Raw genomic sequence first — 14,958 nt, 5'->3', positions numbered from 1 at the left:
TTACAGTGATTATTTGTGCTGTTTTCATTAAAAGCATTTAGTTAAGTGAAAAGACTAGAGTGAAAAAAGTTGATGATGTGGTTTATTTTTATCTAGCCTTGCTTCCAAAAAGAGACCAAAGCACAGAGGAGGTGTGATTGTGTGAGGAGGGCTATTTCATTTCCACATATCACATATGCTGTCAGGAGCCCAATAAAGACACCGTAAAAGTGTTGCCTCTATCCTCATATTTGGCTTCTGTAAAATCTGAACCACACACTGACAGCTGATAGTGAGGGGTATTGATTGTGAGCCACAGTTGAACAGTAAAGCGAGAAACTGCTTTGTGTTGCTGAGTGAATGAAACCGTGTTTTGGAGCTGTCCACGGTGCTGAAACCACTCGAGCCTGATCTTTTCCTGATATTCCCTTTTGTTTAGTTTGTTACAGAGCAAACCTCTTAACACAGCTACAGGGATACCTTGACGTGTGACATTATACTGTAGATCATTTTTCTGACCCAGATGCATTGTGGGATGAAGGCACAACACATTTTCATTTTCATTATCACAATAATCACATTCCTCGTTAATTAAGGGCAATGGATGGCTGCGAGCTGCATTTATGGCTGTTGAGTGAAAACTGTGAGCTAAGTGCCTTTGACTGGTTTAGTAGTAATTACAAAGCCACAGAGGAAATCATCTGAAGTGTCATGAAGGCAACTTACAACATGTCAAGTAGGATCATGGATGGCTTATTATGTCTATGCGCCCGTGGCGCTGTGCACAAAGAAACTGGTCACACAATAGCACGGGGTCAAGTAACCTACACACACCATGTATAATGTTGCAGATTTGTAGATTGTTTTTGTCTGTTACATTGCTGACAGGAAGCAGCAGATAATATAGTTAAAGCAGCAAAGAGAAGTGAGTCAAATCACTTTCTGATACAGTCTGTATTTTATCCCAGCTGCTTCTTCTGTTTTAACTTTACACTTTGCCAAGGATCTTTTTTAATGTTGAAGCAGCCGTTGACTCTCGTCTTCTGGCCACCTGATGAAAGTGTCTACTAACTCCTCAGGGAGATATCTGGCTTTTAACTGTAGCTGCTACTGTAAATGCTCCAATACGTTCCCCAGGTAGTTGCCAAACTTGTCTTTCTGCCATTTGTCACAGCGTAGGTAGTGTAAAGTGTGTACACAGAGCTGTTTTCTTTTTTTTCCTGAAAACCAATACCTGTTTTTAGCCAAAACAAGGCTAAAAGTGAACTAAATGTTAAAGTTGTAGGCTGGAAAACTAAAACAATTAGCTAAAAGATGCTCTAACCAACAAATCGTCAAACCTGTATAACTACATATAGTGGCATGCAAACGTTTGGACAACCCTGGTCTAAATTTCTTTTAGTGTGAATAGTTATGTGAGTAGGAGATGAGCTGATCTCCAAAAGGCATGAAGTTAAAGATGAAACATTCTTTTCAACATTTTAAGCAAGATCAGTGTTTTATTTTTGATTTGTATAATTTTAGAGTGGAAAAAATGGAAAAGAGCAACATGCAAAAGTTTGGCCACACCAAGACATTTGAGGTCTCAAACAAATTTTACCAGGGTCTCAGTCCATCATTAGCTTGTTAGGGCTATGGCTTGTTCGCAGTCATTGTTAGGAAAGACCAGATGATGGAAATTTCAAAGCTTTGTAAATACTCAGACTCCTGACACCTTGTCCCAACAGTCAGCAGCGATGGGCTCCTCTAAACAGCCGCTCAGCACTCTGAAAACTAAAATAACTGATCCCCACAAAGCAGGGAAGTCTATAAGAAGATAGCAAGGTATAAGGATTGTTAGAAAGGCAAATCAGAACCACCATTTGACTGCCAAAGACCTGCAAGAAGATTTATCAGACTCTGGAGGGGTGGTGCACTGTTCTACTGTGCAGTGACAACTGCACAAGTATGACTTTCATGGAAAAGTCACCAAAAAGAAAACCCTTCCTGCATCCTCACCACAAAATTCAGCATCAGAAGTTTGCAAAGGAACATCTAAACAAGTCTGATGCTTTTTAACAACAAGTCCTGTGGAGTGATAAAGTTAAAACAGAACTTTTTGGACATAATGAGCAAAGATATTTTTGGAGAAAATAGGGTACAGAATTTCATGAACAGAACACCTGTCCAACTGTTAAACATGGAGGTGGTTCGATCATGCTTTGGGCTTGTGTTGCAGCCAGTGGCACGGGGAACATTTCACAGGTAGAGGGAAGAATGGATTCAGTTTAATTCCAGCAAACTCTGGAAGCAAACATCACACCATCTATAAAAAAGCTGAAGCTGAAAAGAGGATGGCTTCTACAACAGGACGATAACCCTAAATACACCTCAAAATCCATAATGGACTACCTCAAGAGGTGCAAGCTGAGGGTTTTGCAGTTCCCTGACCTAAACATCATTGAAAATCATCTGTGGTTAGACCTCAAAAGAGCAGTGCAGGCTCTTTTGAGCAAGAATCTCACAGACCTAGAAGCCTTTTGCAATAAAGAATGGGTGAAAACCCCCTAAGCAAAAATTGAAAGACTCTTAGCTGGATAAAAAAGCTTTTAGAAGCTGTGATACTTGCCAAAGGAGGCACTATTAAGCACCAACCATGCAACCTTGTTTGTTCCTTCCCTCTAATATGACCCACAATAGGGTATAACATTACAAAACAGTATAACATTAAAGGGGAACTGTGGCCATTTTCAAAATTCACACATTATTCTATGGTCTGAGACAGTCCAAAAATGTTAGCAAACATGAACAATTCGCCCCAAATTCAAAAACTAGAGTACTAAAACTCAAATGTGTGATATCATCAAGTATAATGTCTGCAGCTGCTCTATAGAGAATGAATTGGGAAAGATTTTATAAATGAGCACCCAGAGGAATATTCTCTGAGTAGATGTTTTCTGTTTCTGAACTGAAAAGTCTACCACAGAATAAAGCTCATTAGGGTATAACAAGGAAAACACACATTCAGTGGGTATACAAAATCAGGCTCCCATTCGTTGTCCAAGGAGTACCTCCAGATTTTATAGCTTATGACATTATGGGCCCTATTTAGATGGTCTAAAGCAGACGGCAGAGAGCGCATAATCCATGTCACAAGTGTCATTGCTATTTAGATGCAGGCGCAGTTGTCATTTTCCCGCCCTGCGCCCTCTTTGTCTAACTAGTAAATGAACTTGCGCTTCTCTGGGTGTGTTGGTCTAAAAATGAGTGGTCAGGCGCAGTCATGGCGCGTTGCTAGTTAGATGACGTAAAAAGCAAATACGCCAGTGACCAACAAAAGCCTGGTCTAAAGTCAATGGTGCAGTATTTCGCTGTTAAATAATATGCTTTTAAAGGGAATGAGAGGTGACACTCTGATTGGCTTATTGAATGATACGCCCAAAACACACCCATGACTAATTCACAGAGTAAGTCCAACCCTTGTAGACTCTCCGCCATGGCGCGCAGTCTGAAAACGTGCTGTCTAACTAGCAAGTGACTGGGACACGCCCATGCACTGCACGCCTGGCGCTTTGCGTTTTAGACCATCTAAATAGGGCCCTACAGGTTTGAGACTTACTTCTTTGGTTTCTGGCTTTGGGAGAGAGTAGCTCATGTTCACAGATATTAATTGGACTTTAATAGACCATGAAAATAATATATTTGGTTTCTTAACTTAGGTGGTATTCACTTTTAAGTATGTAAGTATGTAACATGACGTTATACATGTATATCACTTAAAATAAATCAACGATGACTGTAGAGCTGGGCAAGATGGAGACAATCAAACATTACAATACTTTTTTATTTTTAGTACATCGACAGTGATATTGTAATGATGTTATAGGGTTAACTATTGGTGCTTTTACAAAATTACTTTTTCGATTAATAATCATCAGTAATATGGATAAAATGATTAAGTGGGTAAAGGCTAATAATAGAACAGCTAATTACACAATGTAATTGTAATGTTGCTTTTAAAACCAAAAAAGGCAACAACTGCAGTATTACTATGTCCACAACCTAAGACGATATCTGGTCTTTTATTATAATATTGATATATTGATCAGCACGGGCGGCACGGTGGTGTGGTGGTTAGCACTCTCGCCTCACAGCAAGAGGGTTGCTGGTTCGATCCCGGGCGTGGGAGCCCTTCTGTGCGGAGTTTGCATGTTGCATGTTTGCATGGCTTCCTCCCACAGTCCAAAGACAGGTTAACAAGGACTAGGTTAATTGATAACTCTAAATTGTCCGTAGGTGTGAATGTGAGCGTGAATGGTTGTTTGTCTCTATGTGTCAGCCCTGCGATAGTCTGGCGACCTGTCCAGGGTGTACCCTGCCTCTTGCCCGATGTCAGCTGGGATAGGCTCCAGCCCCCCCGCGACCCTCAAGAGGATGAAGCGGTTAGAAGATGAATGAATGAATGAATCATCAGCTCTATTTGACTTTTGGTTTCACACAGTACATGAACAAGACAAGAACAAGAATTTTGTTGCTCTTTTTTACTGCGTCACATGACTTCTTCTTTGCTCCTATCATAATTTCTATGGAGCTACTACTCCTTGTCACTTACAACAAATGTCAAGATGGGCTGTAGTAAGCCTCTTGTCCTTTTTTTGGAGTAGAACATCCATCCATCCATTTTCATAATCGCTTATCCTCTTGAGGGTCATGGGGTACTGGAGCCTATCCCAGCTGACATTGGGTGAGAGGCAGGGTACACCCTGGACAGGTCACCAGACTATCACGGGGCTGACACATAGAGACAGACAACCATTCACACTCACATTCACACCTACGGACAATTTAGAGTTATCAATTAACCTAGTCCCCAATCTGCATGTCTTTGGACTGTGGGAGGAAGCTGGAGTACCCGGAGAAAGCCCACGCTGACACGGGGAGAACATGCAAACTCCATACAGAAGGGCTCCCTCCTGGGATTGAACCAGGAACCCTCTTGCTGCGAGGCGACAGTGCTGACCACCACCGTGCCGCCTTGGAGTAGAACAGTCTTTATAAATTGTTGTAGAGCTATGGCGAGCTGCAGAGTTGGGAGAAAATGACTTGTGGGATTGGTCCTTTTTACAAACAAAGTAAGTTCATCCGTTGTTGATACAATACATCATATCCCCACTGCCCTTGCAGTCATAAGCCCATGGGTAGGAGTAAAGAAGACTAAAATTCCCACTTTAACCTTAAAAGCCCTGTCATGATGAGCCGCTACAAGCTTGCAAAATAAGGATAAAAAGGCTAATTTAATGAGTGGTTGATTCCGTGGTTTTCAATAAGAATTGATCAGAACATAATTATGAATTAGAAGTAATTACAGTGGTGTCTTATTCTATGAAGTCCTGCTTCAAGGCACTTTTCACTTCAAAGCATTTCACACTTTCCCCCTGATAAAAGGGAATTATTATCTAAATCCAAAAGACATTTCACTAATGTGAAAAGCTTTGCATCAACTTCTGTAACATCTTATTTTACAACCCAGCAGTTATAAATGAGAAGGTGGGAATCATTTTCAACCTGAGAAAGAGAATCTTTTGTTAAGTATTTGGCTCTGCATAATGACAAACACGTAGAGTTTGTTAGCTTAAAAGTTTGAACAGGAAGAAAGTAGACAAAAAGAAATCCTGGAGAGAGGGAGAGTGTGAGTGTTATTGAAGTTCATAGATGCCATAGGTAATTCAAGAGACGTACAGAAAGGGATGAAAACTGAAGCTTTCTTTTATTTTCACAGACAACATGGCCTGTAAGAGCCCCTCTGTGACACCAAACATCATTCACTTTCCCCATGCTGTAAAGTGTGCGGTGTTCGAAGTATAGCCACATACAGTGCAGGAAGGTGCAGCTGTACATCACAGAGCTTTATGCCGCAGCAAACATCAGAGAGTCGGCCTCCGACGATGACCTCTGTGTCTCATCATGGCCAACATCACCTGTCACCTCCATCTAACGTCACTGCAGCAACTTGAGGCAAACAATGCAGCACTGTATAGTGTGTGGTGGAAAATAAGACTTCACTCATGTTCTGAAAGAGAAAAAGACCATTGTAGCAGAATGTGGATAAATGTGGAGTATTCATTTTCATGTTGAAGTAAAGGCAGAGTTATATCAATGATTTACTGAGCAGCAAATTATTCAGCAGCTGTGGGAAGTTACGGAGAGTTACCTTACTTGTGTTTCTTCATTATTCAAACACAGTCAGTCTTGACACACAGAAAAGGAACCTTTTTCAGTTGTTATCTGTTTCCAACAATGTCAACACCTGATGAGTATTACAAGCCATTTATAGTTGTTTGATAAAGACCCTGAAAAGATCTGAAAAGTCTAATAGAGCATTCATAGTGGCTACATTTACTTTTAGCTACAGTCTGCAACTTTACTTATTTTCACATTTTCTGAATCAGTCACTATTTACACAGCACCGAATGAGACTGTGCCTACTCTGTTGCCTTGTGGCATTGTTAATGGCCTTATTGCATGTGAATGAAAACAACCAGTCAGGGCCAATGAGTTTCTAACGCAGCCGTCAGTCATGTCGATCCCTCCATGACCTTCAGTCAAACTGCTAAATTTTGCAGCACAAGTCAACTATGAATCAAGATTCTGTAACTGCATTGTCTGTTTCTTCCCTCAGATGTTTTCAGCAAACAAATTTTAGTGTATTGTATAGCTGTAAAATCAGAAAGTGTGTGACATAAAACACCATGTTGACTACAAAATAGAGCGCCAACCATCAGCTGGACCAGCTTTCTCATTTTACAGTACACTAACATATGTTTCTGAAAACATTTGAGGTTAGAAACAGTCATGCAGTAACAGAATCTTGATTCATATTTGATCAGCGCTGCCTAGTTTGGCAGTTTGACCACGGTTCTTGTAGTGATTGATTGACAGCTGTGTTAGAGACTCCTGAGCGTTGATCAGTTGCTTTTGGTGCACCACGGTTGAGTCCAGCCAGTGCCATTAGTGGCAGTAGGAAGAAAAGGAGGAGCATAGTGTTTTTCACAGACTATGGATGCGCTCCGAAACACAAACTTTTTCTTTGTGCTTTTACTATGTACTGCAGCGGTCTTTAAAAAGTATGAACTCAGGGCGTCGGTGGCTTAGTGGTAGAGCAGGCACCCCTGAACTGTTTTATGCAGTATGTACACAATCGGTACATTCTACTTAGATTCAGATTGAGATTCAGTTCATTTAAAAATTGTATTTAAAAATACACACATTACAACACATAACAGTTAACCAGTTAACCTCAGTGCATCAAATTAAATACATAATACATACATCAGACACACTCCTCATTAATCAATTTAATCGACAGCGGAATAAACGCGTTTTTGTACCTGTTATACCTGCAACGTGGTACTCTGTACCTTCTTCCCAAATGCAATAACTCATATTCAGAATTCAATACATGGTCAGGATCAGACAAGATTTTACGAACTTGTCTTATCACTGATTGTTCAAAAATGACCTGAGGAGTGGACACACCCACTGTCTTCCCTGCCATATTAATCAACCTAGCAATTTGGGATTTAAATTTCACAGTCAGGTTTCCAAACCAGCTGGACACACCATATCTTAAGACAGACAGAATACTAGCATTGTAAAAAATCATCATTATATTTCTATTGACTCCAAACAGTCTTAATCTCCGTAGGAAGTGCAGGCGCTGATGTATCTTTGCACAGACATTTTGCACATGTGAGTGCAAGCTCATATCCCTATCAATCTCTACTCCTAGATACTTATAAGAGACAACTTGCTTAATTGTTTGGTTATGTATAGAGATTGCAGTGTGGTCTCCTATGGACTTGGGATCCACTAAGCTCTTCAGTTTTACTCAAACGTTACACCATGAGCTTTGACCCTCTTATGCATATATCCGTTACCATGGACTTAAAACAAAATGCCGTTTACCGAGCTCACCAGAGATGGAGATCAAACAGGACAGCTCTTACGTTGTTATTTTGAAATGTTGTAACTGCATGCATTTAGGATTCTAACATATTATATTCAGGATAGTGAAATTATGTGGGCTATACATTTCTCTGTCATTGTTATTTAATCCTCATTCCCTTTTTTGTTGATTATATTTATGATTACTTTATTCAATTAAACAATTAATATTCTTTTTATTAGTAATCGACTGGTTATCAGTCACCTGACTGCACTGTCATCCATCATTGTGACTTCTGACAGCTGTTAATCACCTGTTAAACAGCTGTCAATGAGCTGTCAAGCCGTTGTCTCTGCGGCTAAGTCAATGTGACTTATCATCCACTGCGCAGAGGATTGTGGGTCAGAATATCCAGAAAAGCATGCTGGTGCATACTGCAAAATGGGACCGGGTGGAGTAGAACATCCTGGTATTTTGGGCATATTGCATTTGACATACTATGTATTGGGACACAGGCATACTATATAGTATGGCAGTATGGGTACTGGAATAAACAGCATCTGTGCCATGTACTTTTTTAAGAATATAGCCACACTTTCAGCAAATATGGCAGTTATTTTCATAAAAATCACCAACTATAGCTTCAGTAACACAAGATTAAGCAATATTTGAACCATATTCATTTTACCAACCCAAAACAAATCTGAAATGTAACTTGAGCAAAACACGATATACAGTATGTGTGTGTGTCTTTCCCATGGTTTACTGTCTGAGATGTTTAAAACATAAACATTATTTTTGGTTTGCAAGGATAACAAACACATTTCAGCTGGGTTTTTATTTTTCTCAAAAGTATATGTAGTGTACCCAATGAGGATTTAAAATAATGTGGCAGTAACGCATGTCTCCTTTCCTTTTGTTTCCTCTCTTCTTTTAGCAAATGGAAGTGAGCTCTTTATTGGCAGCGTCAGGTACGAGGACACAGGAGCCTACACATGCATCGCCAAGAACGAGGTGGGAGTTGACGAGGATATCTCCTCTCTGTTTGTTGAAGACTCAGCCAAGAAGACCCGTAAGTCATCATTAAATATCAGCTTATACTGGAAAATAATTTCAAAAGCAAAAAGAAGCTCTCACGCCTTTTTTGTAGAAAGAGAGTTTGTATGATTTTGAAACTTGTTATATAGTATTTAAGTGATGTTAGTTACACAAAGATGTAACTCTTTTATAGTAATGCAGAAATCAGACCACACATTATCAGCTTGATAATGTCCCAGCCCAGGAGCAGTGGGGAGTCTGTAACCAGAAATGAACATCAGGCAGCACAGATGCATATTTCATAGTGGGGGACAACCGCTCAAATCGCATATTTAATGTTTCTTTGATATTTGGCGTTTCATTAGATTGCATCATTGTGACGAGTTAACCATCACCACCTAGAAAGAGCTTATCGGGCCAGTTGAAATTAAACAGAATAATCGATGGCTTCTGAGTGATCTCTTGATTTAGGAGGAAATATGATCCTGTCAACACCAGCGTGGAACGTTTTGTAGATGTCAAATATGTTTTGTCGTGGCATGGCATGAGAGAAATCACCTCCTCTGTTTCATGGAAGATCTGTCTCTTTTTTTTTCTTAAGGTGATTTAATGTTTTTCCTCTCTTTTCCCCCTCCTTTCCTTTCCATTGCTCGATGGCTGAATCTGCAGTTGCTAACATTCTGTGGAGAGAAGAAGGTAATACATTACAGTTCTCAAAAGGCTTTCGTACTCTTGTAAATAAGAAAATATGGTGGGCATGTTTTGTGGCTGTTTGTGGCCGTCAGTTTAGGATTGCATGCATATCTGCACCTTCCAAGATGTGTGCCGTACTGTCCAGAAAAATGACAACGTTGTTTTCTCTCAGCAAACTTTGCTTCAAATTTTGCATTCTTAGTGTTTCATCCTTTTGCTGGAGTGCTTTCTTTTTTAAATCGCATGGAAAGGAACCATTTACATACAAGCAGGAATTTTATGCATTTTGCAGAGAATTCCACAGACACTGTGTGGTGGCCACAAGAAAAACAACTTTGTGGTTTTTATCAGGATACAAATCCATCCTCTCTTTATATTGTATATATATTTTTACAACATCAGCACAGCCACATGCACTGGAAAACCTACTGCGGTTTAGAGCACAATACAAACACAGTCTGTTTTATATACATCTCAGCACCACATCAGCTTTACCCACAAAACCAAAAGAAGACAGTGTGGTTTAGAGTACAGTGTAAGCATTTGGATTATGTGTGAGCACTTATCGACACTCAGAGTTACCTCATTAGCACGGTTAGTGTGTTGTGTGTGTGCAAGTTGTTGTGTCTGTATCCATAAATGCATTGCACACATTTATATTTTCCATTTTTCATATAGCGTGTTCCTCTGGTGTACTTTGTTCATGTCACAGCGTTACGGTGTTAACAGCCTGACCAATCAATCATCCTCGTAGTGTTTTTTATGCATGCCGCAAGTGTGTTTATGTTCTTATGCTAATCAGCTCTGCTCATGTGATGTATCCCTGCCCGCAGTAATAGCTTGTTGCTCGTCCAAATGCCTTAACATCAGACTGTGATCCTTACTAACTCATCAGCAGCTGTTTACACAAGCAGACAAGATGAGAAGGCTTTCTTCGTAGAGACAGCGCCTTTAATTTGATGCCTCTTGCTATATGTTGTGGACATGTTGCTGACAGGGCCCTTTGTAGGCATTGTCAAAATGGCTGACAGCCACACACTGCCCATCCCCGCTAACACTGTAGCATGCTAACAGGAATCTTGCTGCGTGGCCTCCAGCAGGAAAATTGAAATGCCCATCACAAATGTCAGATGAGATGGGAGTGGGATTTTCTGCTGTTTTTAATTTGTATTCGTTCTTTTTTTTTTTTTTTTTTGAGGTTTGTTTGTCAACATATTTTCTGTCTTCCTGTCTTCTCTTCCAGGGTTGAGTGTGGGCAATATGTTCTATGTGTTTTCTGATGAGGGCATCACTGTTCTTCAGCCCAGTGAATGTGAGATACGCAGGCACATGAAGCGCACAGAGAGGATTGTTGCCACCTATGTAAGTCTTTTTTTTTCCCTCATAATTTAAGAGTGTCATTGATTCAATGAGATTAAAGTGCATTAAAATGGCTATGTCAGGTAATGAGTAGCCTATATTTCCATTAAAAAGTTACTCATTAAATTACAAAACAGATTTCAGAATGCTGTTCGTAACTGCTGAGCTGATGCCTTTCAAAATCAAATTATGTGCGAGGCAGAAAGATGTCATTTAGTGAATGTTTTACATCAAGAAAAGCACTCACTAACTCACACAGTCATGAAACATCAGCCATACTGCAAAGAGAATCTTACTCCCCAGTCAGTAATAGATCTTAATTGGGTTGTTGTACCATAATCCAAACATGCATTGCGCTGAAAGTGTCGTGTTCTTCAGCAGGAAAATAAAGCTTCTGTCCTTTAAACTCTCAGCTCATCTCACGGAAATGATATAAAGACATGATAAAAAATAAAGCAAAGTCATCCTTTACTATCTATCTCATACTGTCTTGTAGTTATTCAGTTTCAGTGTGAAAGGACATTGCCACCATAATGAAGGCCATCCTTCCTTCTCTTCCCGTTGCTGTACTCAGTTGGGCTCCTCACCTCACTAATGTAATGGGATTACTTGTGTCCATTAGTCAACAGCTTGCACCGATATAGAGTCTATACAACAGACCCTGAGGTTTTTAATCCACTGAGAACATCCCTCTCTCAGAGCAATGGGCTTTAGAAGGTAAAGTTGCTTGTTCCTCTGAGGGATTTGGGTTTTACAGGACCCCGTAATTGTATTAGAGATCAATACAAACTCAATAAGCCATGTGTTAGCCAGTTCCTGCTGTAAACAGCAGTTTCTCCACTTTGGTGAGGTGGAGAGGAGGTGGAAACTCTTGAAACATTACCTTTGAGTGTGTGTGCGTATGTGTGTGTGCATTAGTGATTACATACCAGTAACAATTTGTGTGTGTGAGGGAGTGTGTGCATAAATGTCTTGTCAGCAAAGACAGCAGGCAGCAAAGCCTGTCGAGGCAGTATGTTACTTGAGTCAGTCATGCTGTATGAATTTTTCGATGCATTCAAGCTGATGAAAAATCTGATGCTAAACTTAAGATTGGAAACAATCATTATGAAGTATTATTGGAACGAAGCTGGCAGCAGTAAAGACATCAGTATGCACATTTGGTACGACTGCATTGTCTGGGTGAAACCTGTATCACTGCATTAATAGTTCAGTTCTTACAAATCAAGGCTTAACACCTCTCATAAAAGATTATTACATTTAATTTGGGACTATTTATTGATATCATGCACTGCACTGTAGCTGTGCTGTAGTTTTTATTCTCCCACTTAATACGTCTTACTCTGTATGTGTCTCTTTATATTGTCTTGTGTTTCTTTTATATCTTGTCTAAATGCCTTTTGTCTCACGTAAAGCCATTTGAAGGTGCTTTACAAATATATTTACCTTGATGTGCTTCACATTAACAAGACAAATTTTCCAATATAAATTTATATCGCAATGGCTGTAGCACTTAGTACTCCAATTAGCCAATTGACAAAAAAAAAAAAAAATCAACAACAGTTTTGAAAGACTAATTGGTCATTGTGTTTTTATTTGTTTTTCACTCCAAAAATTTCTTTATTGATTTTAACACTGGAGTGGTCCCGTAATATATTCAGATGCATAGATAAGGTACATCAGCAGTAACAAAGTACTGAAGAAAGGTTCCAGCTTAATTTCCACCCACCAGAACACCCTAAATTCACCCACCCAGAACAGAAAAACATCCCTTAAGAGGTCACACACTCACACCCATGCACACAGAGGGCATGCAAACAATGAAAACACATTTATTTGTTTTTTAATTTATTTTTGTTTAGAACTTATTAACTCTTTGAAACCTGGCGCGACATCAATTTTCTTGTGCAGCTTTCAGATGACTTTTGCAGCTATTAAAACCTTTGAACCCTGAGCTATTTGTTGGGATTTCTTTCACAAACACAAAATTGCAAAAAATAAATAGATTCAGAATTAAAAAAAATAAATAAATAAAAAAAATAGGGAAAAAGAAAATAGCTTGAGAAAAACTATATTTATAAATATGATTACAGTTTGAAATCATGATTGATTTTTTAAAAAGATATTAAGCAGTTTTTGCGGGTCATTTTTTATTTTTTTTTTTTCTTTATTCTAATTTCTTACAAATTTTATGGGTCATTTCTTCCTTCGCTGCTCATCGCCTTCATCCAATATTTTTTTTTAAAGAAATTAAGCCACTTTGGTCAGGTTTTAAAGGGTTAAGTAAAGATGGGGATTTGTTTATATTACCGTTATAACTCTTATTATTATTATTATTTTATTGTTATATCATTCATCTTTGGCTTTTGAACCGTTGATTTGATAAAACAAGAAATTAAATTTTTAATTGAAAAAATAGTTAACATATAAATCAGTAATTAAAAGAACTAATAGTTTTAGCTCTTGTCCCAATATGCAAACTCCCAGTTGGGTTACAATGACCTGTGCTCCAGTGGTAATCAACGCATCAAATGGGGTGTCAAGATGGTCTTTGGGCTAAGACATGCACTATGTAAACCCCACATAACTTCGCAAATACATAGCTTGATATGATCATACCATCACAACAGGATCCACATGAAACTAGATAATCCAGTATTTTATATAATCGCCCAGCTCTAATCACTGGTGAAGCTTGACAGAGTGAAAATGCATCATACTGCCGATCTATGATACACCAGGAAATCTCTCTACCTTTTCCTCCCTTTGTTGCCCTCTTCTTTCTCCTCCCATCATCCTCTCTGTTCTCTGTTGGCTCTTCCCAGGAGGAGATGTGCCCTAAAGGTGAAGGGGTGTCACCTCAGCACTGCGTGTGGTCCTCAGCAGTCAACATCAGAGATAAGTACATCTACGTGACCCAGCCCCTCCTGAGCCGACTGCTGGTGGTTGATATTCAAGCACAGAAGGTGGTGCAGGTGAGTGGAGCAGCTATCAGGCTTGTCAAACACGCCAAAGTATCAGAACATCTCAGAAATCATTCATGTTGAAGCTAGTGACGGACATTTTAAAGCTTCTGTGGAGAACTTTGTGTACTGGCAAAGTTAAGTGTTAAAATTACAAACACATCAACATTAATAACTTAATAACACGACATTAAACCTGTCTGTTGTCTGGTTTAAGTGCTCTCTGCTTCCTGTGTCTCTGCTCATTCAAATATCATTTGTGAGGGAAGAACTTCCGCTCTGTAACACCACTGTACAATCAAAACTTTAAGTCTATAAACGTAATAGTTTTGAACCAGGATCTTCAGTAAGTAGCTGAAAAATAAGTTTACACAGTGCAAGTTTTATTTAATGTGTCAGATACAACTTTAATCAACATTTAAGTAAATGTAAGTACTGGCAGATATCCAGTATTAAAGGGTTCAGATCACGGCTGGGGCCAAAAAAATAAGAAAATTAGATCACAACATCCCTAATTTTTAAATGTCATTTATAGTGGGTGGCTGTGGAGGCAGAGCAGGTTATCCACTAATTGCCCTATGGCTAAGCCACGCCCCCTCCACTCACTCGGACAAACCGCATCTCGTTGCCGTTGCCATCAAAGACAACAAGTTAAAGTGCCACTGAAGTTAAGGTTTTTGGCTCAGAATATGAGAAAAGGATAACGGCCTTTTTACCATCTTTACCAAGAGTGTCTCTCCGTTAGTTTGGTGCTACAGTATTTACACTGAATCATTCAGCATAACGTTTGCCAACCTTTGTTATCTCTGCCATTACAGATAAGTTAATGAAGCTAAGCTCCAGAAGTTAACGTTAGCTTAACTAGAGCCCTCTGGACAACAGCTAACAATGATGTACCATCACCAAAGTACAAAACTAGAACAAAATAGGCTAATGAACTCCCAGCAAACAAGGTGACATGATGAACAACGCAGCTAGGAGCTAACGTTAGGCTAACTTTAG

The 14,958-nt window shown here is 39.4% G+C and overlaps 1 protein-coding gene across 1 annotated transcript in view; it reads left to right on the top strand.

The window, feature by feature from the left end:
* Positions 1–14,958, top strand: part of fstl4 (follistatin-like 4) — a 305,040-nt gene that overhangs the window by 269,798 nt on the left and 20,284 nt on the right. Inside the window, exons 10-13 of the mRNA XM_049592891.1 lie at positions 8,841–8,975; positions 9,611–9,637; positions 10,878–10,996; positions 13,819–13,968. Coding sequence (XP_049448848.1) covers positions 8,841–8,975; positions 9,611–9,637; positions 10,878–10,996; positions 13,819–13,968 — 431 coding nt within the window. The remainder of the gene's footprint in view (positions 1–8,840; positions 8,976–9,610; positions 9,638–10,877; positions 10,997–13,818; positions 13,969–14,958) is intronic.

Source organism: Epinephelus fuscoguttatus, linkage group LG12, assembly GCF_011397635.1.
Source record: "Epinephelus fuscoguttatus linkage group LG12, E.fuscoguttatus.final_Chr_v1".
In the NCBI taxonomy this organism is placed as follows: domain Eukaryota; kingdom Metazoa; phylum Chordata; class Actinopteri; order Perciformes; family Serranidae; genus Epinephelus; species Epinephelus fuscoguttatus.
The sequence above is the reverse complement of the archived record's forward strand: the minus strand, read 5'-3'. Positions and strand labels throughout refer to the sequence as shown.